At 53.1% G+C, this 23,931-nt stretch overlaps 1 protein-coding gene across 5 annotated transcripts; it reads left to right on the forward strand.

Annotated features, from left to right (window-relative positions):
- The first annotated feature begins 1,966 nt into the window (after positions 1-1,966).
- On the forward strand, positions 1,967-17,428 carry MAG (myelin associated glycoprotein). 5 transcript variants are annotated; one of them, XM_079119331.1, is made up of 12 exons: positions 3,075-3,173; positions 4,947-5,005; positions 5,443-5,515; positions 5,655-6,023; positions 7,424-7,720; positions 7,807-8,064; positions 9,139-9,399; positions 13,980-14,267; positions 14,614-14,710; positions 15,305-15,404; positions 15,656-15,700; positions 16,377-16,516. In XM_079119331.1, exons 3-11 carry the CDS (start codon positions 5,470-5,472, stop codon positions 15,686-15,688), a joined length of 1,749 nt encoding a protein of 582 aa, XP_078975457.1. In that variant the 5' UTR covers positions 3,075-3,173; positions 4,947-5,005; positions 5,443-5,469; the 3' UTR covers positions 15,689-15,700; positions 16,377-16,516. The 5 variants fall into 5 exon arrangements, with proteins under 5 accessions (XP_078975456.1, XP_078975457.1, XP_078975454.1 ...); XM_079119330.1 differs by lacking the exons at positions 3,075-3,173; positions 15,656-15,700 and adding an exon at positions 1,967-2,341 and having other exon boundaries at positions 16,377-17,428; XM_079119328.1 differs by lacking the exon at positions 15,656-15,700 and having other exon boundaries at positions 16,377-17,427.
- The last annotated feature ends 6,503 nt before the right edge of the window (positions 17,429-23,931 follow it).

Here is a 23,931-nt window from a genome sequence, read left to right on the forward strand (position 1 = left end):
GAGCATCCAATAAGCTCCTCCCCGTGGCCTCCCCTCATCCCTCCCCTCCCACTAATGTCCAGGCTATACCCTAGGAGAGTGGAAATGGCAAATTACAACCCCCTGTCCTGGATAGTCCAAGATCCCATATCCTCCAACAACTTGTCCTTGGGAACTTAGGCCCTTCCGGTCGCCATATTGCCCAGTTTCCTGATTTGTTCAAAAATATAAAAAAAGTCCTATTTGACTTCAGAACCCCTGTCAGGGAGTGTCTCTTGTCTTATGTCAAAGACAAGGACCCAAATACCCAGAGGCTTCCTGAATGGAGCCTAAAGGGCAGGGGGAGGAGCCTGCGGTGGACTCAGTCTCCTCTGAGCCTCACCCCTCTGCAACTCTGGCTTACCTAATGGTTGAGCTTACTGAGCTGCTGAATCAAGTCTCAGGCCTCCTAAATGTAAAGCATCAGTGTTGACAGGGGAGAGTGGAGGTCTCTTCTACCTCCTTGATAAATACCTGGGAGGGAGAAAACCTGATTTTGCAAATTACACTGCATAACACTGCCCCCTCATACCCAGACCGGCCTGCCATAGAGCTCCCTGCTCTTCTCTCATTTTCCCTTGTGGTTCTCCTGGTGGTCCTACAGATGCGAGAAGATGCGAAGCAGAAGCATCTCAACTTCAGTGTGTGTCAGGGGGAGTCTCCAGGGCCTGAAAAAATGCAGATTTCCCTGGAGTTCCTCATTCAACAGGTGAATGCTGGGCACACAACCTGAGGACCTTTGATGGGAAGCTGCCAGCCCTGGGTTGGACCAAGCCCCAGTCCCCACTCCAGAGAGCACTGAGGGAAGGCGGTGACTAAGAGGTGTACTCTACCTGGGGATGAGTTTTCCCGAATCTGCATATGCCATTTGAGATAAAAATAGGGCAAATAACCACAAATTAGAGCATTTAAAACAATTATACCCTTATAATTTTTTTTTAATTTGGCTGGACTGAGTCCCCCAAATCCATACGTTGAAATCTTAAACCCTTGACACCTCAGACTGTGACCCCAGTGGAAGGTAGTCTTGACTGAAGTGATCAAGTTAGAATGAGATCATTACGGTGGATCCTGATCTGATGAGACTGGACCGGTGTCCTGGTAAAAAGGGAAAATTTGGACAGATATGGGTTGAACGCCATGTGAACCTGAAGACAGCCATCACAAACCAAGGAGAGAGGGTCTGGAACAGACCTTGCCCTTGTAACCCTCGAAAGGAACCATCCAGGCCAACATCTTGATTTGGGAATTCAAGTTTCCAAAACTGTGAGACAATAGACTCTTTTTAAAATCTTTTTTAACCAGTTTGTGGTATTTCGTTACAGCAGCCTTAGCAAACTAATACACCTACTTTCTCTCAAAACATCAGCTGATCTAGCAGTTGGATCTGCCTGGCAACTGCCCTCTTTGGACAGGCCACCAACTCTGGTTCCACGGCCCCCCACCCAGCCTGTCACTCACTCTCATGCCACCTGCTTCACTCCTGCGTTGCTGAGGGCAATGGCAGATCTTGACAATAGTTAGCAGGATCTTTGTGTGATACCCGGGCCTGTGCATCCTTCCCCCAGAAGCAGCCTTAATTTCTTGCCCAGAGAGGACACATGGTCCCCAACTGCACAGGTACACAACCCCAGAGGGGCTGGTGTTGACCAATGGCTGTGACATACGAGTACCCCAGCATTTCTGCGTCTTCCCCCAAAGCCCGGCACCAGGCCCTTCTCTTCTCCAGGACCCAGGCGTTCAAGCCCCACCCCACTTTCAATGGGCCATTGTCCCAGACTGGGAAAGGCACGGGCAGAGTCTGACATCATGAAGCCTGAGGTGGGGGTGGGAGTCCCCTCCCCCTCCAGCTTCCCTGAGTCCCTGCTCTGCTCTGGGTCTGAGGGATTTCCCCACCCCTCTCGCCCATCCCCGGTTGGTTCTCCCTTGGGAGAGAGGACCCTCCCCCTACCTCCCCACGGCTCTGGCCACCACAGTGCAGCTGACCTGCGTGTATCAAACCACCGCTGCTCTTAATCATACCACCTCCTTCCTGCATGCCCGCCCACCTCGTAAAGGACACCTCCCAGGCACACAGCGGAGGGGTCAAGGTGGCTGTGCTGTGGAACTTGCACCAGAGGGTCTTCATACACAGTCCTCCTTGTGCCACGCACTGTTCTAAAGACACGAGGGTGCAAAAGACAGACTAATTGCCACTGACATCCTGTGCTCGGAACTCCAGGCTGGGCTGGGAAGCAGAGGACTGGGCCACACGCTCAGAGTGTAAGTCCCAAGTGCACCGAGTCCTGTGGAAGGAGAGGACTGCGTTTAAACGGAGGGTCAGGTAAGGAAGGCCCCGGAGGAAGTGGTGTCCACACCCAGCACCCAGTGCTGAGGATGAGCAGGCTGTGGCTAGGGGCGGAGTGGGGCGTGGGGCGAGATGGTGACAGCTTTCCAGGAAGGAGGAGCAACAAGCGCGAAGGCCCGGAGTCCCAAGGAGTCACAGGGTATTTGAGGAACGTGTCCAGTCACCCACTGCACGTTTATTGACGAGAAGGGACAGACTCAGAATAATGTAAAGAGGGCGTGTCCTCACGGAGGAGGCAGGGGACACCTAAGGTCATTTCACCCAGCAAGAAAAGCCAAGAAGAAAATAGAGCAGGAGGACCGAGGGGAAGTGACTCGAGGACAAGGCAGAGGTGACACTGAAGCTAAGGGTGGGAGGGAACCTGTCTCCTCCTCCTCTTGCCCACAATGGCTTCTGCTGGCCTCATAGTACCAGGGTCACACCTAAGGTAGCCTCCAGTTCCCTGAGGACAAGCCTTCTGTCCCACAGCTTGGGACTTCCAGAGAGATTAGACAGCCCCCCACCAGGGACTCAGAATTGGGGTGAACAGTGATGAAGGAGGGGGGAAGGAGTGAGGCAGCCCCCCACCCCCTTCAGGAAGGAGCTAGTAGAACCCAGGCGTCAGGCCGCCCAGTCCCAGCTCACAGTGACAAGGGCCCCTTTGTGCCCCCCTCCCCCGGGGGCAGGGAGGAGCTGGGCCCTGGAGGCAGGCGGCCCCTGGCACCCAGGGGGGAGGGGAGAGGCTGGCAAGTGGGGGCCTAGACCCTGGGAAGCCAGGGGACTGCGAGCCGGGCCAGCGGAGCAGAGGGCGCAGAAGCAGAGCTTCCAAGTGAGTACCGCGGCGAGGGCCAGGGCACGGGGCGGGCCAGCGCACCCCTGGGGAGGTGGCGAGGAGGAGCGCACCAGAGCATGTGCAAGGTGAGGTACTCTGGGTGACGGAGGGTCACCGTGGACGGCCACTAACGCAGGCAGGGGCAGGTGGTTGCTTGAGACTGCTCTGGGAATGTGCTGGGTCCCTAGTGGGGACAGCGGTGGGGCTTTGAGCTGAGACCACAGGAAGAAAGTGCAAGGGACCCTCCTCAGCACCCCCGATGGCTGGAAGTTCTGCAGCAGCAGTTTCCCTGGGGCTCCCAAGTTTGGGACAGATGAGGTGGCAGTGGTCTGGGGATGGCAAAGGACAGAGGGATGTCCGAGTGATCAGACACCTGCATGCTGTAAGCTGGGGTGCAAGGGGAGCAGGCTGTGAAAGAACAAATTCTAGCATCTGGCTGCACAGCAGGCGTGTGTGTGTGTGTGAACCTGGTGTATCAGTCTATAGCAGTGTTTCTCTGCCTTTTTTTATTATATCCCACTAAAAATACTTTTTGCATGATTTTTTCCTATGTCTATCCCACCTTTGAAAATTCAACACTATAGATCCGCTATCTACATGTTAGCGTATCGTGGGCCTTTAAAGATCCATAAGCCACTGTCACAGCTAAGATGGTTTGGTTCCCCACCTAAGACCTGTGTTTGTGTCCCTTGAGACTACGGTCTTCATGTTTGTCCCACCTGTCTGCCCAGGACATGGCTGGTCCTCACCCAAGTTCATCTCCTGCACCTTCTAGTCACAGGTGCAAGGACCAAATCTGCCATGGGCGTGAGTCTGGGTGGGCCCACCCATAGTTACACCTGAAGTGTGCATTAGCGGGTCCTTGAGCCTTGTGTCTTGTGAGCAGGCCACGTGCGCGTGCCTGGATTCCACGCCCAGGCCTGTCGAGGTGTGTGGGGCACAGGAGGGAGGGCAGCGCGGGGAGCCGCTGAGGTGGCGTGGCGTGACTGCAGCACATCACCGTGGACACGGGGGTCATGGTGCCCGTGTCCTCAGGAGTCTACTGTGTGAGCCTGCTCCTGCTGGCCGTCACATTTCTTACCAGCACTTGCCTGTGTCCGTGCATGAGTCTGTGTCCGTGGGAAGAGGGCAGCAAAGGCTGGGAAAGCAGCCACTTGGAAGTCCTGGCTCCAACCCTGCGGCAACCCACAGAGCAGCCGTGTGCCAGGGCCTCGCTGACCCCTGGACCTTCCCGGCCCCACGCAGAGCCCAGTCAGGAGAGTGACTCCTCTCTCACTCCCCACCTACCCCAGGAACCCCCAGGATGAGGAGCCCGCACCCCGAGGGAACAGGGCTCTTTTGTACTGGGCACTGGCCTCTGGTGAGGGTGGGGACACCAGGGCCGGCCGCGGAGTGGGAGAGGGCGGCAGGAATTCACGCGGCATGTTGGGAATGCTGATGTTGTGAAACCCGGTCATTGATGGGCCGGGTCCCTGCCTGCCACCCCCAGGCCTCGGCGGTGGGACATCTGCTCCTTCACCCCACTCACCACATCCTCCTGTCCCCCAGCCTGATACCGCCGCTCCCGTTCCCTCCCTAGAGTTCTCCCACGTCCTCAGTCTGGGGGGAGGTGTGGCTTGGCGACTGAGTGTGGGTGAGTCCCGAGTGTCCATGGGCAGAAGGGGCCACGTGGCAGACATAGGATGGGCCCGACCCGAAGGAGGTACTGACAGAAGGGGACAGTGGGAGCGTGGGCCCTCACCCCCTGGCACCTGTGTGACTCTGTTCCAGGTTGGTGACTGGCAGCTTCCAGTGGAACCAGAAGATAGTCCCAACTCAGGGAGACCGAGGTAAGGGGTGGGTACCCACTTCCCCTTCCTCCTGGCTCCTCTCACTTCCCACTTCTCCATTGCCGGTCCAGCCTCAGCACGGTCCTTGGAGATCCCCAGGCATATAAGAGTGCTGAAGATCATTATCAGCCTATCGCTACCACACAGAGACAGGAAACTTGGTGGCTAAGACCACGGATCTCCTGAGTGGCCTTAGGCAAGTTACTTAACCTCTCTGGACCTCAGCTATAAAATGAGGATAATAATTTTACTTACTTCAAAGAGATCAGAGGCGTTAATACAGCAGAGCAAGGCACAGGCCTGGAACATGACCAGCGTTATATAAGTATTTGTAATTATAAATAACATCAGCAGCAGCACAGGCTCCTTCCTGAGGCCGTTCAAGAAGCTCCGCCTTTCACTTCCCTGGCCTCTAACCTGCTCCTCTCCCTCTCCAGCTCTGGCTCGCTCACTTGCTGCACAAAATGATATTCCTCACGGCACTGCCCCTGTTTTGGATTATGATTTCAGGTAATGGCTGGGGGGAGAGGATGCCGGGGACCCTGCACCCTGGTGTCAGGACCCCCCGGCCAATGGCAGCTGACGGGAGCTGGCGGGGGTCATCGGGTAGGAAGTCTCCCTCAGCCTCAGCTGTCCTGCTTGCCCGCAGCCTCTCGAGGGGGTCACTGGAGTGCCTGGATGCCCTCGTCCATCTCCGCCTTCGAGGGCACCTGCGTCTCCATCCCCTGCCGCTTCGACTTCCCGGATGAGCTTCGGCCGGCCGTCGTGCACGGCGTCTGGTACTTCAACAGCCCCTACCCCAAGAACTACCCGCCAGTGGTCTTCAAGTCCCGCACCCAAGTCGTCCATGAGAGCTTCCAGGGCCGCAGTCGCCTCCTGGGGGACCTGGGCTTGCGCAACTGCACCCTCCTCCTCAGCACCCTCAGCCCCGAGCTGGGTGGCAAGTACTACTTCCGCGGGGACCTGGGGGGCTACAACCAGTACACCTTCTCAGAGCACAGCGTCCTGGACATCATCAGTGAGTCTCCCAGAGGTTGCACAGGCACCAGGGGGTTGGAGACAGTGCTGGGGTGGGCGAGGGTGTGGCGGTCAGTCCTCCCCAGCATCCTCCCAGGAAGTCTGAAGGCAGCTGAAGGTGAAATCCATTTGGCCAGGGGTGCAAACCACACAGACCTCCCACATGACCAAAATGAGCAGAGCAGGACCCTACACAGACTGACTACCCTCAGAGGAAATGGATGCTCTTATTCTTCCAGAAACATCTGGAACTAAAGGAAGTGAGGCCCAGGGGTCAGGAGCAAGGTCTCTCTGGATCCCTGCTTTAGCTGGATGGCCTTGGGCACATCATGTAACTTCCCTGGGATTGGGTTCCACTTCTGTAAAATGGAGATAAGAACAGCACTTGCAGCCAATGAGTGAACAGTGGTCAAGTGCCCCCAGCGGTGCCTGGCACCTGGCACCCAGCTCTGGCTAACAGAAGGCAGGGCATTGCTGTCAGGCATTGTGAATTTTCAAGAGAAACCAAATTGTGTATTTTTCAGTGTAATCTCCTAATTCTTAAATATTGGCTGCTGATTTAGATACATTTTTTTTTTTTAAATCCTGGACTGGGGGGGGGGGTAGCTCAGTGGTAGAGCTATTGCCTAGCTTGTATGAGGCCCTGGGTTCCATCTCCACCACCATGAAATTAAAAAAAAAAAAAAAAAAAAAATCCTGTAAGCCAAATAAAATGCAGTGAACTCCGGAAGTGGCAATCAGAATGGAGCCCGCTGCCTAATTGCAGGTAGTACCATTGCCTGATTTACAGGCGGCCTTACTGCTTAGGGATCTAAGATCAGATTCCCCAGTAGCAGGAGGTCTATATGGGAATTATAGCCCTGGCGTAGAAAGAGACTGCAAACACACACACACCACACAGTGCACATCCTACAGACACACGTGCCGCACACACAAACCCCCCCCCCCCACACACACAGCTCACCTACACAGGTGGGCAGGTAAAGCAAAGCAAGCATGGGGGAGGAGCAAGTTTTCTTAGAGAATATTTTGTGGTGTCAACAGCCTTGATGTTGAAAGCTGGGTGGCAGGGTTTGAAGCCCAGTTTTACCCTGTACTAGCTCCGACCTCAGTTTCCTCCTTTGCAAAATAAGCAAAATAGTAGCATCAGTTTTTCCACATGGCTGGAGGGTCAGGGCAAGTGAAGCACCCACAGCAAGTATTCAAATCATTTTGTTGTTGCTTCATTATTATTGCACCCTGATTGGATCTGTGGAGGGCTTTGGGGTAACCAGGAGGAGGGAAGGTAGTGGAGATTTCGATTTCCAGGAGCCAAGGCACCAGGAATGCAGCTGGACAAGGTGGGGGTGCCCTGTAGCCCAACGCTGTCTCTTGGACCCTCCTTCTCTTCACTTCACCTAGATACCCCCAACATCGTGGTCCCCCCAGAAGTGGTGGCAGGCAAGGAAGTGGAGGTCAGCTGCATGGTGCCGGACAACTGCCCTGAGCTGCGCCCCGAAATAAGCTGGCTGGGCCACGAGGGACTGGGGGAGCCGACCGTGCTGGGTCGTCTGCGAGAGGACGAGGGCACCTGGGTGCTGGTGTCGCTGCTACACTTCGTGCCCACCAGGGAGGCCAATGGCCACAGGCTGGGCTGCCAGGCCGCCTTCCCCAACACCACCCTGCAGTTCGAGGGTTATGCCAGCCTGGACGTCAAGTGTGAGCCTGGGTGCGGGCGGGGGGCGGGGTCACGGCGGGGCGGAGCTGCGGCACGGCCTGCCCGCTGACCTTCGGTGTTGTTTCAGACCCCCCGGTGATTGTGGAGATGAACTCATCGGTGGAGGCCATCGAGGGCTCCCACGTCAGCCTGGTCTGTGGGGCTGACAGCAACCCCCTGCCGCTGTTGACCTGGATGCGTGATGGAACGGTGCTCCGGGAGGCGGTAGCTGAGAGCTTGTACCTGGAGCTGGAGGAGGTGACCCCGGGGGAGGATGGCGTCTATGCCTGCCTGGCAGAGAACGCCTATGGCCAGGACAACCGCACCGTGGAGCTCAGCGTCATGTGTGAGTCCTGGCCCTGTGCACCCCGCGCACCCACGCACCTCAGCAGGGTCAGATAAGGGGGAAAGGGTTCCTCAGGATGCCCGGGACCTGCCATGAACATGGAGGGGAGGATCTGGCGTGTTCCTGTTCTGTTCTGCACCACTTTTATCCCAAGGACAAGGTCAGACACCTATTCTGTCCCTGTCACCTAGGAAAGCCCTTTTAAATGGTTTCCTGGGGGCAGCCCCTGGCTGAGGAGAGCAGATCTGGGCCTCTGTACGTGTATGTGTTGCTGGGGATGGAAAGCATGCACTCTGCCACTGATGGACACCCCATCCCAGGAATCTGTGTTTTAAAATGAGCAGGGTTGTAGTTCTAATGGGAACCCAGCTCCATTGGCCACACCTATGTACTATGGGACCAGGTTGGGGGAGCTGTCAGAACGGGATTCTTAGCAGGGAACCAGGCAGAGGCTATTCATTCATTCATTCATTCACAAATATTTATTGAGGCAAAGTGCCCAGGGCTGGGGATAATAATGACAACCGCAGCCAATGTTTACTCAGCACTTCCTGAGTGTTTACCCGCATGCGCTCCCCCCCCATCCCCTGCCCACCTCCTCCTAGTCTCCCCAAGCCTTCTCTAGCCATCCTATTTTAAACCATGACTACCCTATTTTCCCCTCCCTACCCTTTGTTTTTCCCCACACTTCCCCCGTTTTGCAAATATAGTTTACTTATATAGCGTCTCCTGACATGGACTTTATTAAAGCTAGTGCAGTGCCTGCTACTCAGCAGACTCTCAGTGACTGCGGGATGCTCACCCCTATGAAGTTGGATTTATTATTAAGCCCATTTTTCAGATGAAAAAAAGCAAGTACTGGGAACACACAGAGGTGGGAAGGGGTAGGTAGCACCAGGATCTAAAGATAAGCACCCCGATTACAGAACCGCTGTTCTTGTAAACAAGACAGCCAGGACTGGGGTGCCATCCTGAACGCTTGTGATAGCTTTATAGTGCCATGGGTGCACATTGGCTGGTAGGGGCAGCAGCACGGCCTGCTTTTGACCATCAGTCCCCTGTCCTGTCCCCCAGATGCACCCTGGAAGCCAACCGTGAATGGGACAGTGGTGGCTGTGGAGGGGGAGACAGTGTCCATCCTGTGCTCCACACAGAGCAACCCGGACCCTATTCTCACCATCTTCAAGGAGAAGCAGATCCTGGCCACGGTCATCTATGAGAGCCAGCTGCAGCTGGAGCTGCCGGCCGTCACACCCGAGGATGACGGAGAGTACTGGTGTGTGGCTGAGAACCAGTATGGCCAGCGGGCCACGGCCTTCAACCTGTCTGTGGAATGTGAGTACCTCCCCAACACACTTCTACTCCCACTCCCTACACTAGTGACTGCTGGTTCAGTGGGGCACACCTGGGTGACTGAGAGGGGCACACATGTTCCAGCCAGGGGAAGCTTTGCCTGTCCACTCCAGCAGATGAGGAGGGGGATGTCAGGGCAGCTGAATCCATACAAAACATTTTTTAAATCTCACCACAAGCCAGGTGGAATTACGACCAAGGAGATTGCAGGGTCCTGCGGCCACTGCCCCCTACCTTAACTAAACAGCAACTCTGTGGATCATTGCTATGCACTAGGTACTGTCGTAAATGCTGCACCAGGACCACTCATTTCATCTCATAAGGGAAGTTCTATTACTGTCCTGAGTTTACAGAGAAGGAAACTGAGGCCTGGAGATGTTATGCCACTTGCCCAAGGTCACTCAGCCAGCAAATGGCAGGATTTGAGATTCAAATCCAGGTGATCTGGTTCTACTCTTCTGTACTGTTCAGAGTGCACCTCATGCTGTTTCTTACATCAGAATCCATTGATGGAGAAGTTGTGTGTGCTAAGGGCTGAACAGCTCTGTGGGAGGTGGGGCACAGGATTAAGAAGACACCAAGCTTATTAACTGATACAGTACAGCTGAGAGATGAGTTGGATGCTCACAAAAAGCTACTGTCTTGGAAATGGAATGCATCATTCCACTGCAAATGAGGGCCTCTCCTGACCTTCTCTTCGCTCTGCGCACAGCCCCCCACCCCCCATCACCGCAGCTTGCAGCACCCAAGCCAGTTTCCGCTCCCCTTCCTCTGGAATGCCACTTCTGTGTTTCCGTTTCCCTGCTTCCTCCTCAGCTTTGCTTGGCCTCTGGCACAGTCTCCATGCTTCATTTTGGGCTTCAGTGACTCCATCGCTAATGGCTCCCTCCACATGAGGTGGCCAGTGAGATTCAACCTGTAAAACATTCAGTGGTGTCTGCTACACAGTCTGTGCTCAGGATTCTGTTTGTGGCCGCAGTCAGGACATAGTGGATAGGATCAATCCTGGAAAGCCACCGTGTGTGGTTAGGCCTTGGCCAGCAGCTCCTCCCCTGACTATAATCCTGGGCACCATCCCTCCCAATCTCTGCCCCCTAACTTCCTCAGGATCATGGCAGGTGGCTGTATGGTGCTCTGCTTTCTCCATCTGTGCCATCCTGAGCCCAGTGTCCCTTCTTCCGCAACACCTTTCCCCCCATGCTACTTCAAATCAGTAGCTCTTAGGTTTAAGAGTCAGAGAACCCTCTAGAATCTGATGGAAGTCCCAGAACAGACACACCCCTCCTGGATCATAAGAGCGGGGCAGGACACACTCCTTAAGAGCCTGCCCTGGGTCAGACATCCAGTTCTTGGCAGGTACTATCTTCCTGAGTCCTTGCAGTCAGTGGGCAAAGCAGATCTGTGTTATCTTTAGCCCCCTTAACTAAGAGAAAACCAAAGGTCAGAATTCCCTGCGGCCTTGTACCTAGAAAGGCAGGTCATTGCCTGGATTCTCGTAGAGTCCTGACCACTGGCCTCTGTTCTTAGATCTTTGGCTGCTTCTCCTCCCCCACAGCCCTTGATACAGGAGGGCTCACTGAGTCTTGTTTTGAAAGCAGATGATAAATCTGGAACACAAGATCATCAACCTACTGGAGGCAGGGGGCAGGGCAGCAGAGGCCCCATCTGTCTTCTTCACCAAGGCCTCTGTCAACTGCTTGCCCCAGGTCCCCTCTATCCATGCAGTCAGTGTCCCCATAGGGCATGCAGGAGGCAGTCACCCTTACTGAGTACTTGCAACATGCAGGGGACTAGTCTGGGCACAGTGCCCATGTGGATTTACTTTGTTCTCACAACCACGTGCATGGAGAGGAGGAAACTGAAGTTTTACTGGAGTCCAGTACCTGACAAAGTTGAGCAGACCTGGGGCCGAATCCCAGCCCCACCTCCCTTTTTTGTTGCATGATCCTGGGCAAGTGGCCTCAGCTTTGCTGAGTCTCTCATCCTCTGTGAAAAAGGCGTGATCCACAGCCCCTCACCACAAACAAGGCTTAGAAGACTACGGGACTCGTGTTGAGCATCCTGTGCACTCTCTATGTTAGTGATCAATCTGTTTGCTCAACCACCTTTTCTTGGGCTACCAGCTTGGATATTTGTCATGGATTCCTGTAGTGGAGATGGTACTCATGTGCTGCCTCTGCTAGGACGCTGCCATCGACCTAACCAGAGTATTTGAGTAGGACTCTAAATATTTACAATGCACTCATGCACCTGTCTGCGGAGTCCCAGAGTCCCTTGCAGGTTAAGGATCACAACCCCTGTGTGTACAGAGAACTCCCTCCAGGAGGCCCAAGGAAGCTGGGTGGCATCACTCAGCCAGTAGATGGCAGAGCTGAGACTCAAGCAAAATCATGCCAACCAAACCCCCCATTCTTTGTACCCTTTCGGGTTTATCGCCCATCACGTCAGGGTTTCCTAGGTCCGCCAGGTTACCTGCAGAGCTGTCAAGTTACTGAGCACATGCCCTGAACTAAGGTGTTGGCCAGTGTCCCCCACAGTCCAGGGTGGACGCTTCACCACAGGAGTGCCAGCTGTGCTGGATTGAGTGGAGGGTTTTGACCTCTGTCATTTTAGATTTGTTGTTATTAATTCTCTCTAAGCTGTTTTGATTGGTCAGTAGTACAACAAGCATAAATGCATGTTTGTCTAAACGGCATTTGGGGCCTTTCCTATTTCATTTGTAGACTTAGAGATGACTGCATTGAGATTCCTATTGGAATCGTCCCTGGTGTGATATATCTGCTGTGTGACTTCCTGGCCCACCACTGTTACTGGCTCATTCTTTTTTTTTTTGCTGGAAATTGAAAATTGGTGGGGTCAGTGGACCAAGGGTCTTTGCCTGCATATAAGTGGATTGGGGTCAAAATTAACAGGACCAGCGTTCAGTCCAGAGTAGTCAGAGGAGGGTTTACCAATTCTCCAAGAGACATAAATAACATGGTTTAAAAAGCAACATTCAGTGTTTCATTATAATTTCATATTTGGAAAAATGAAAGAAAATAATTCTAGTACAATATTTGTAATCAAATTTTAGCAAAGAAAAGCTCAACAAAATGACCTTGGATGGATTTGGTGTTTGGTGCTAGTGGCCAATGATGGGGAGAAGCCAGGACTCAAGGGGATTCTGGGGGAAGAAGCAGGTCGGGAGCATCTGTGGGGTGGACTGAAAGGGGGGACAGAGGCTGGAGGCTAGGAAGAAGGCAGCAGATTGGATCTGTGGGCAGGTTGCTGGGGGCTGGGAGAATCCAATAGCTCTTCCCTTCTAAGTGTCTGGGGAGATGCATCGAGACCCAGTCTTGGAAATGAGAGGCCAACCACGATCAGTAACCCAGGTGGGGATAAGGGAGAGCACCGAGCAAGGCAGAGGGTGAGCAATGAGTGGAGCCCAAGAGGTGCAGTTTCCATGGGGGGTCAGATTAGGAGCTGCCTCCTTCCTAGGGAGGTATCCTAGGGGAGTGTCCCCGCAGAAGGAGGAACACACAGACCTGGGGGCGGGGAAGGAGCTCCATGGGTCTGAGAAACTGCAAGGGGGCCACTGTGACTGCAAGGGAAGGGACCAAGGTGAAAGGAAGGAGCCAGGGCTAGAGGAGAGGACAGTGGCCAGGTCCCTGGAGTTTTGTAGACCAAAGAATTGAGGACTATATATATATTTTTTTTTTTTGGTACTGGGAATTGAACTCAGGGGCACTCGGCCACTGAGCCACATCCCCAACCCTATTTTGCATTTTATTTAGAGACAGGGTCTTACTGAGTTGCTGAGGCTGGCTTTTAATTTGTGATCCTCCTGCCTCAGCCTCCCGAACCACTGGGATTACAAGGTGTGCGCCTGACCGGAATTGGGGTTTTATTTTACGCAATCCAGGGAGCAGCCAGAGGAGGGTTTTGAGCAGGGAGTGCTCTGATTTACGTTTCAAGAGGTGAATGAAGTTAGAGATGGTACAAGGAGGGGGCAGTGCCGTTCATCCCTGTGACATAGTGTTCTGATCTGGCTCATGTTGAGGCTGGAGTTGCCCCAAAAGCAGAGGCAGGAGAACATCTTGAACCAGTTGGGATTGTAAAGAAAGAAGTTCTGAAGCATTTATTGGGGAAACTCACACAGATGGGGATTGCCGTGTCCTTGACACAGACAGCTAGAGAAGGGGACGTTCTTCCTAGAGATGTCTGTCATGAGGGTGTCAGAATGTGGTGTTAATGGGTGGAAAGAATTCGGCTCAGGGCCGGGCTGAATTGTTTTTCAGTGTTTTGGGGAACAACCTGAACCTCTTTATCAGTGCCTGGGAATGTTCAAGGCCCTGGCTTAGGTTCAGCTCTGCAGGGAAAACCTGCAGCTGGCTGGGTCACAGAGTGGTCAAGGCGCTCTGTGTTTCCTGGTCAAGAGAGAAAAGAAGTAGGGGGAGCTGGGGATCCCACACACAGCTACCACCCCCACCCTTGGCACCCTGGCCTTGCCCTCTGCCATGGAGTCCTCGGAGGCCAGCCCTGGGTGGGCCCCAGCCCACTCTGTCTTGGTCTTGACCCTGCAGTTGCCCCCATGATTCTCCTGGAGTCACACTGTGCTGCGGCCCGTGACACAGTGCAGTGCCTGTGCGTGGTCAAATCCAACCCTGAGCCGTCTGTGGCCTTTGAGCTGCCATCACGCAACGTGACTGTGAACGAGACTGAGCGGGAATTTGTGTACTCCGAGCGCAGTGGCCTCCTGCTCACCAGCATCCTCACACTGCGGGGACAGGCCCAGGCCCCGCCCCGGGTCATCTGCACCGCCAGGAACCTCTACGGCACCAAGAGCCTGGAGCTGCCCTTCCAGGGAGCCCGTGAGTGGTGTGGCCTGGGGGTGGGAGCTCAGGAAGGAGAGGGCCCCCACTTGGACCCAGGTGCCCCCCCACCAAGGCCACTTGGACGTGGTCAGCTGTGCAGACTGATAAAGTAGCACAAGATCCCCTTTTACAGCTACTGATCCTCTTTTACTGCCCCGAGTGTGCCTGCTCTTCATGAGCCCATTCCTACACCCTCCAGCAGTTTCTAAAGGGAGCCTCCAAGTGGGCCGGTCAGTGCAAGGATGTGCCGTCTGTGAACGTCTCCCAGCCTGTCTTTGGAGACCCCAAGTGTCCTCATTACCACCAGCAACCCTGAGGGCACCCGGGTCTTCTCTGTCCTCAGACCGACTGATGTGGGCCAAGATTGGGCCCGTGGGAGCTGTGGTGGCCTTTGCCATTCTAATTGCTATCGTCTGCTACATTACCCAGACGCGCAGGAAGTGAGTGCCCACTATGCGGGATGTGGAGGCTCCAGGGGGGATGGGGAGGCTGGGGGAGTGGGGAGGCTCCAGGGGATGATGGGGAGGCTGGGAGGGAAGGTTCCGGTGTGGGGGATGGGGAGGCCTCAGGGGATCTGGGGGGGAATGGGGAGGGAGGCTCCAGGGACAGGTGCAGCGGGAAGCCAGGGGTGGGCAAGGGAGGGCAGCCCTGCACGTGTGGGGAGGGCAGATTCTGCTCTGGAGAGAGAGGGCGGGTTCCTGCCACCATTGGTGGGGCCACTGCCTGGCTGAGCACTTGACGTGGATTGTACATGACCTGTCCGCCCAGCTGCATGCTTCAGCCTCCTGCCTAGGGGACCTTTCCCCGGCATCCTCAGCCAGGGAAGGAACCCCAAGGCCGGGAAAGGTGAACAGCGGTGAATACAATGTCGCCGGCCATTCCCAGGAGGATATTTGCTCTGTTAACAGAGAGAGGGGGGTGGCAGCCCCTCTGGGGTCCCGTGGGCCGAAGTCCTAAGGTAGATGTGGGTGCAGAGAGCTCAGGGAGAGGGAGATCTGGGAGTGCCTGTAGGGCTGACGTGTCCTGCCCTGCAGAAAGAACGTGACAGAGAGCCCCAGCTTCTCGGCGGGAGACAACCCTCCCGTCTTGTACAGCAGCGACTTCCGCATTTCTGGGGCACCGGAGAAGTACGAGGTGAGGGCCAGAGCCCCGTGGCTCTAGGCTAGACGTCTAGGGGACCTGGACGTCAGGGACACTGAGGGCCTGAGCAGGGCCTGCAAGGCCGAGGGGCAGAGGGGGAGAGGAAGCAGTCTGGAGGGCTGGGTTGGCTGGGAGGTGGGAAAGGAGGTGCCAGGCTGAGGCTGAGGGGGCACCACGAGGGACAGGCCCAGGGCAGCCCTCGCCCTCCCTGCCTGGGTCTATGACTGCCTTTCCTTCTCCAATAGTCCAGAGAGGTCTCTACCCTGGGAAGTCCCTGAGAGCCCCCGAAGGTAGGTTCCGGGGCCTCAGTGTGCCTCCCTCTGGGCCCTCCACGGGCCTCGTGGTCAGCTTGCCTGTGTGTGTCCTCGTCAGGTGTTCAAGTTGGTCGCTGGTTAAGTCTGGCCCTGCCCAGCAGCCTTGTCTACCCTGTGCCATTGCTGCTCCCTTCTGTCTGTGGCTGCAGTCCCCTGTGTGTCCAGATGCCTGTGGGGTGGGGGAGCAGGGGCAGAGCATCGTGGGAAGGTGAAGTCACACCCACAGGGCCTCCCAGATGGAGGAGGGAGACCACGCCCAATCCAAACGGGGGAGGACTTACTGACCCAGGCATTGGCAGACTTCTGGAAAGGTGGGATCTGACCTAGTAGATTTCATCTTGAGAGGTGTTCTCGGTGGCACTGTGTGGCCCCGAAGTCCCTGTTGAAGAGGGTTTGCTGGAGGAGCGGAATTTATAGACCCATTTCAAGCTTAGCAAAGAGAAGGTTGTGGTTGCATGGGCACCAGCAAAGGCCCCAGAGGGGGATGAGGTGGCTGTGGGGCTGGTGGTCCTCGAGAGAGGAGGTTCATTCAGGGCTTTGGGGCTGAACTTGGGGACCATGGAGATACAGATACTCCATCACTTGTGCATCATTTATGGATGCAAAGGAAAAAGGGGGAGAGGACGCTGCTGAGGGGTTGTTACCTCCACAGAGCGAGAGACGCCTAGGATCTGAGAGGAGGCTGCTGGGCCTCCGCGGGGAGCCCCCAGAGCTGGACCTGAGTTATTCCCACTCGGATCTGGGAAAACGACCCACCAAGGACAGCTACACCCTGACGGAGGAGCTGGCTGAGTATGCTGAAATCCGCGTCAAGTGAGGAAGCCGGGGGCAGCCCGGGTGGCCACTCACCTTCAGGACCCTCACCGGCCCCCACTGGCTGTGGGCTCCCTTCCTCTTGAAAGCTGTGGGAGTTGGGTCAAGAAGGGGTGGGGCAGGTGACAGTGAGGTCTTGGGGCCTGGCCTCCCTCTCCTTCCCAGCTGCCCCCTCCCTGCCAGCACCCCACCCCCACATTACAGCTCCCCTCCATCCTCCTTTAACCTCATCTGTCTGGAGGGGAGCTCTGTCTGTCCATGTTATTTATTGCTGCCCCCCACCCCCGCCTGGTCTCCTGCCCCCACACCTGGCCCCAGGACCTGTACAAAAGGGACATGAAATAAATGCCCCAACACCAAATGTCAGTCTAGATCCTGATGATTTCTGACTTGCCCTAGGGAGTCTGCCATCCTATGGTTGCTGGAATGATCCCAGAGTTTCTCCTCACCCTCTGCTGGGCCTGTGTATGGTCTAGAGCCCAGGGATTCTAGCCCTGAGCCGAGTCAACTGCTGTTCTCCCTCCCTGGTGGCTGTGGGAATGGTCTGTTCTGGCTTCCGGGTGATTTCATGTGACAACCTCATTCTGGCTTTGGCTGCAGTCAGGACAACTGACAGCACTGGGCTCACATTTGCATGAGACTCACTGAAAGGAAGGGAGGCTGCCTGAAGGGCACAGGATCCCATTTGCCTCAGTCCCCACCGCTCCCTGTTTACACCCGGCTGGCTTCACTCTTTGACTACCTTCTAGTCCCTGCAGGTTGTGGGAACCACAGAGCCAGGCAGCTCATGAGCCTGTGTTGGTTTGCCCGCCACCCCTCACATTCATGCTGCACCCTGCAGCTTCCCAACACATATTAGGCACCAGTTGTATACTGAGTCCTTTCAGGACACCTAAGCTATCCCGAGAAAGGACTCCCATAATAAATCTATGAAGATGAGTTTGCTGGGATTAGAAAAGGTGAGTGATTTTTCCAGGGTCCTAGAGCTAGGGAATAGTACGGTCAAACTTTGGACTCAGTTCTGGTTAAAATGTGCTTTTATTCTATCGCACCTGTCAGGAATTAAAGAGCCAGACTCTCTGGTATAAATGGTATTAATGACAACATTTGTTGAGTGCTTACTATGGGCCACAGGATTCTACAGGATTTACATTAATTAATTGCCATTTCCTTTTCCTAATGACTAGGACAATGGTTCCCCATCAACATAAGCATCCCCTGGGAAACTTATTAGAAAGGCAGATTTGCAGGCCCTGCCCTAGACTGCAGGGATCAGACACTGGGAGGGGCCAGCAATGTGTGTGTGTGTGTGTGTGTGTGTGTGTGTGTGTGTGTGTGTGTGTGTGTTTAGTCCTCTGGGGGATGCAATGCCCACTGTTTCAGAACCTGGAGTTGCTAGTGCACAGAGAGATCAAGTCACTTCCTCGAGGGCCCCCAGCTAGTGAGTACGGAGTCCAGAGTTGAGCACCTGTCCTGACTCAGAGGCCGCCCTCTTATCAGTGTGTGGTCCTGTACTTTTGGTGAGAACCAACAGCAATTTGCAAGGCCCTGGGGCATTGAGGGAGCATCAGAGATGAAGCTGTGGTGCTGCAGGTAATTCAGGAAGGGCATCAGGAATTAGGGGACCAAGACAGCAGTTATCCCTGGTGTTTGAAGATGACAGAGGATACGGGACCGGGACCGAGATCAGGTGCTGGAGCTATGCTCACGGAGCTTGCAGTCTGGCAGGAGGAAGGACAGGAAACGAAGAGTCTCTCTTACACATAATTCCGCCTGCTCCTAGGGAAAGCAAGGGACTTCCAGAGCATAGACTGGAAGTGAGACTTAGAGTCTCAGCAGTCAGGAGAGGCTCCCTGTGGAGGGAAAGCCACGCCTGTGTGGAGGTCCCAGGGAGGAATGTGTTTGGCAAAATTCCAGGAGTGCAGCAAGACAGGAGATGTGTGAAATGAGGCAGAGAGCAAGTAGGGGTCTCTTGATGAGCAGGATGGAAGTTTCTTCCAGTTTCCTGCACATGAGCTCCCGGGCCCCACCCTGGCACACCTGTCCCCTGACAACAGACCCTGGCTCCAGCAGGTCTGACCTGGTAGGAATGTGCTCTGAGGACTTCGCCCTGAGGAACAGAGCAGTGTCAATAACCAGGGATCAGGGAATGACATCTGGCCGCCCAAAGTGCAACCCGTGCATGATGGTGGCACTCGCGATGATCCCAGAGGGGCCGTCGTGACTTTCACCTTACTATTTGTGGCTTTACTTAGTATGGGTCCAAACAACAGGAAACCAGCATGCCCAACTAGCAGTTTTTTAAAAAATGATTAAATAAAAGCATAGGAGGAGATTAGGCTGAAAAAAAAATCAAGTGAGTTGATCTAAAGAAATGTATTAAAAGAAAATATTTCTGGAGGTTTGCAGACTGAACCAAAGTTCTGAAGATTGTGGGAAAATCTCTAAAGCTTGGGAAACCATGAAGTACTCTGATGGTAAAGGCCATCCCTTAGGGGAGACTGACACTCCCAGATGATATCCAGTGGGACCCACAACTCAGACTCATGCTCTCAGACACCCAGCTCCTGGAGCTACCAGAACTCAGTACATGCTTCGCCAGGCCTGTGAGTGGACCCCAGAACAACCAGTCGCTGCCTCCTGGAGCTGACACTGTGAGAAAGAGACAGACAGCAATGAGAGGAGCAAGTGACACGTGGTTGTACTTCAGATAGTCACCATGCCAATATGGCGCCTGAGCCAGTTGGGAGGTGAGAGTGTTGGGCGGGGCGAGCCCACAGTGTTAGGAAGAGGGGTCGTCAGGAATGGAGCCCAGAAGAAAGGGAGAGAGGGAGCTCTGTGACCTTCTGAGAATGTAGGTCCCAGGCAAGCCAAAGTCAATGGCAAAGGCCCTGGTGGGAAGGTGCTTGTCACGTTCATGGAACAAGAGGGAAACTAGTGAGTCTGAGGGAGCCCAAGTGGTCGCCCGGGTTGCCGAGCCCTGGATCAGAGGGCTTGTAGGCAAGGGACAGGGCGCGGGCTTTTACTCTGAGTGAAGTGGGAATGATACTCACAGCAGTGTCCTGGACAGGTGTGAGGGTTAGCAGACCCACTGGTAGCTGTGTAGATAGGGTGCAAAAGTGACCCACGGAAGCAGGGAAAGGACCTCAGGGGTCCTGACTCTTGTCCAAGACACAGGAAGTGGAAATGGAGAGAGGGACCAGGTCAGGAGGCCTGGAGGAGGAACAGATGGGATAAGAGGATTCCCAAGAAAAGGGAGAGAGCAGTCAAAGGTGGTTCCTCTGCCTCCTTAGGTGCCAGAGAGAGTGAAAGGAACAGGTTCAGTGGGGAACACAAGAGTGGACGGTCCTGCCTGCATTTGGGCCTGGAGAGGGGCCCCTGGGGACAGGAAAGGCTGATGGTCTCCTCCCCTGGAGCCACTCCAAGCTAGGAAGAAACAGAACCCATGACACAGTGACTCACAGTCACCAAATCACAGAGACAGAGTGGACTAGAACTGAGCAGGTCTCATGGTCTCAGATGCAGTGAGGGATGGGCTGTCACACCCAGGAGGGTGGTCACCCAGGCACCAGGGACAACACCCCTCCCACCAACTCCTGAGTCACTCCTGGCTAAGAGGACCCATCCCTTGCTCACCCCAGTCCGTCCTGGACGGTGCCTGGGGCGGGCATCTCCATTATCCTCCTTGATGGAAGGGCTCCGGGCTGCTCCTGCTTCCTCCCAAGCCTCGTCCTGGCGTGGCCCCTGGTTGGCGGAGGACTGGGCTCTGGCGATGGGCCCAGACAGAAGCTCACAGTGCTCTCGACTCCACCTGCTCCCCAGATAGCAGGTGACAACCTCATCTCACAGCAGGACAGTGGCCAAGCAGAAGACCCCGCCCCTCCCACAGGCTCACTTGGCTTAGAATATCTTCCCCAGGGACTAGGAGCGGAATAAATTTGGTCTCGAAAGCCCTCTTGGTCAAACTCAGTTAGGGTTGAATACCCAGAGTTGTGGGAAGCAACGTCACCACAGAGTCTTGACCACTTGAGCAAGTGACGGTGTCTGTAGTAACGACAGCTCCCTTCACAGAATGCCCTGTCTGTGACAGCTAGTACACAGTGCCACCCGCTTGTGACCATGGTGAACACACACGTGACCTTGGTAACGTCAATGTCATCATCATCCTTAGAGCGGAAACTGAGGGGATGACACGGCTGACGAATGAAGAACTGGGATTCAAACCCAGGTCTGGTTACCACGTGCTCTTCCCAGGCAGAGCGTGCTGCAGAGCGCGACAGGTACAGCAGGTGCGTGAGCCTGCGGGTCCTTGAGGAAGGCGCTAACATCCTTCCCTCCCACAGTTCTGGGCAGGGGGTCAGGAAGCACACAGCCTCGTTGCCTGGTTCCATGGCTTTCCTGGTGGGAGGTGACAGACAGGTCACCTCAAGCAGTCAGTGAAATAAAAGATGGAAGGATTAGCAAGGCCATCAAAAGTACCTTCCTTGGGAATCTTGCACCCCAATCTCTGCCTTCTCCATGAGGCCTCCAAAAAAGAAGGCACATTCTGTCATTCAATTTCCTCTTGGCACGGTGGCCAGCAGAATCCTCAGATACTCCTCCCAGGTGATGAGCAGGGATCCAGTGAGTCCCCTGCCTGAGACTTTTGAGCGCTGGGTGATCTCAGTCCCACACCCAGATCACTGGTTTTTTTTTTTTTTTTTTTTTTTTTAATCTTCTATTTTGAAATAATTATAGATTCACAGGAAGTTGCAAAGATAGAACAGAGAGATCTGGGGGTGCCCGTCACTCGGTTCCCCTATGTAGTCGCTTCTTACATAATTACAGTAAATATCAGAACCAGGACCGGGGCATAATGCGTGTGTATAATTACACGTCGTTTTTTATCACGTCTGCATGTGCACAACACCACTGCCTTCAAGGTACAGAATTCGTCATTCTCCAAAGAACTCCCTTGTGCTGCCCCTTTAAAATCAGGCCCCCTCTTCGTTCCCCACTATCCCTAACCCCTGGCAACCTGAAATCTCTTCTCCATCTCTGTTCTTTTGCCCTCTGAAGAGTGTTACAGGGTCTGACCATTTGAGACTGGCGTTTTTCACTCAGTAAAATGACCGTCAGAATCATCTGCCTGGGTGCCTATCGATGCTGCTTTCCATTTTGCAGCTGCAGAGTGCCGGCAGCCCTCTGTATCTGCAAGTTCCACATTCGATTCAACCAACTGTGGAAAAAATTGTATCTGTAATGAAAATGTCACTTCTTGTCATTTTTCCTAAACAAGACATCTACATAGCAACTATCTACATAGCGCTTCCACTGGTTTAGGTATTCCAAGTAATCTAGATATGATTTTAAAGTAGGTTGAGGACGTAGCTCAGTGGTAGAGCACCTGTCTAGCATGGGCAAGACTCTGGGTTTGATCCTCAGCAAAGCAATAGAAGAAAATAGAATAAAATAAAATATAAAACAAAATAATAATATAATATAATATAATGTAAATAATATAATACAATATAGCAGGGCATGGTGGTCCACACCTATAATCCCAGTAGCTATAGAGGTTGAGGTAGGAGGATCATGAGTTCAAAGCCATCCTCAGCAAAAGCGAGGCACTAAGCAACTCAGTGAGACTCTGTCTCTAAATAAAATACAAAACAGGCCTGGGGATGTGGCTCAATGGCTGAGTGCCCCTGAGTTCAATCCCTGGTACCACCCCACACCAAAAAGATAAATAAAATAAAATAAAAACACTAATGGGAAAATATGCATATGTTGAATGCAAATAACTATAACATTTTGTATAAGGGACTTGAGTATTCTGCAGGTTTTGGTATCCGTGGGGGAGCCTGGACCCAATCACCCACAAATACTGGCAGACAACTGTATTCCCTGGTTTGGATGCTTCACAAATCTCTTAACGACTCACCTCTTGCAGGACATGTTGTTTGCTTCCAATTTTTTTGCTATTATGAATGAAGCTGAGATGGATGATCTGAGCAGATTTTTGTATGGATGTAAGTTCTGGTTCTTGGTGACAGAATGCCCAGGAGCGTAACAGCTTCATCATCTGATGAGTTCTTCGCTCTGTTTTTAAAGAAACTGACAAACTGTTGGAGAGCAGCTGTCCCATTTTGCATTCCCGCCGGCAAGGTGTGAAGGACCCAGGCTCACTGCATCCTTACCAGCCTTGGGTATTGTCACTATTTTTATTTTAGCTATTCTAATAATTGTGCACTGATCGCTTGTTATGGTCTCAATTTGCATTTCACTAATGGCCAGTGATGTGGAGCATCTTTCTGTGTGGTTATTTGTCACCCGTAAATCCTTTTCGGTGAATTGTCTCTGCCCTTGCTCATTTTTTTTTTTTTTTTTTGTATTTGTTCCTTTTAGATACACATGAAAGTAGAGTATTTTTGACATATTATATATGCATGGAGTATAACTTATTTTATTAGGATCCCATTCTTGTGGTTGCACATGATGTGGAGTTTCACTGGTGGTGTATTCATATATTCATATTCATATTTGAGAGTTATGTCCGAGTCATTCTACTCTCTTTCCTATTCCCATCTCCTCTCCCCTCCCTTCATTCCCCTTTGCCTTATCCAATGAGCTTCTCCCTTCCCCCGTTGTGTGTCAAGCATCCACCTTTCAGAATGAACATTCTGCTGTTGGTTTTTTGGGGATTGGTTTATTTCACTTAGCATGATAGTCTCCAGTTCCATCCAGTTACCAGCAAATGCCAAGAAGAATAAATTCTTCTTTGTGACTGAGTAATACTCCACGGTGTATACGTATACCACATTTTCTTTATCCATTATTCTGTTGAAGGGCACCTGGGTTGGTTCCATAGCTTAGCTACTATGAATTCAGCTGCTATAAACACTGATGTGACTGTGTCACTACAGTATACTTACTGATTTTAAGTCCTTTGGGTATATACAGAGGAGTGAGATAACTGGGTCAAATGGTGGTTCTATTTCAAGTTTTCTGAGGAATCTCCATACTGCTTTCCAGAGTGGCTGCACCAATTTGCAGTCCCACCCTGCTCATTTTTTTAATGGGATTAGATTTCATTATATCTGTAACAGTTTTACTGATTTTATATATATAAAATTTATATATATTTATATAATTCACATACAACACACCCATTTAAAATGTGCAATTCGATGGTTTTAAGTATATTAATTGAGTTATGGAAATCACCACAACTGATTTTAGAACATTTTGTTGCCCCAAACAATCCCATTCCCACAGCCAATACCACCCACTCTCTGCCCTAGGCAACCACTCAGTCTACTTTCTGCTTCTATAGATTTTTCTTTTTTGGACATTTCATATAAATGGAATCATAAATATGTGGCATTTGTAATGGCTTATTTTTCATTTAATGT

The sequence above is a fragment of the Sciurus vulgaris genome (genome assembly GCF_902686455.1).
Source record: "Sciurus vulgaris genome assembly, chromosome: 17".
Taxonomy (NCBI): domain Eukaryota; kingdom Metazoa; phylum Chordata; class Mammalia; order Rodentia; family Sciuridae; genus Sciurus; species Sciurus vulgaris.

Excerpts from the sequence above, each read along its gene's own strand:
- MAG (XM_079119330.1), top strand. The coding sequence starts at position 5,470 with ATGATATTCCTCACGGCACTGCCCCTGTTTTGGATTATGATTTCAG. Across the intron at positions 5,516-5,654 it reads GTTTTGGATTATGATTTCAG|CCTCTCGAGGGGGTCACTGG; the intron begins GTAATGGCTGGG and ends GCTTGCCCGCAG. Across the intron at positions 14,268-14,613 it reads GCTGCCCTTCCAGGGAGCCC|ACCGACTGATGTGGGCCAAG; the intron begins GTGAGTGGTGTG and ends CTCTGTCCTCAG.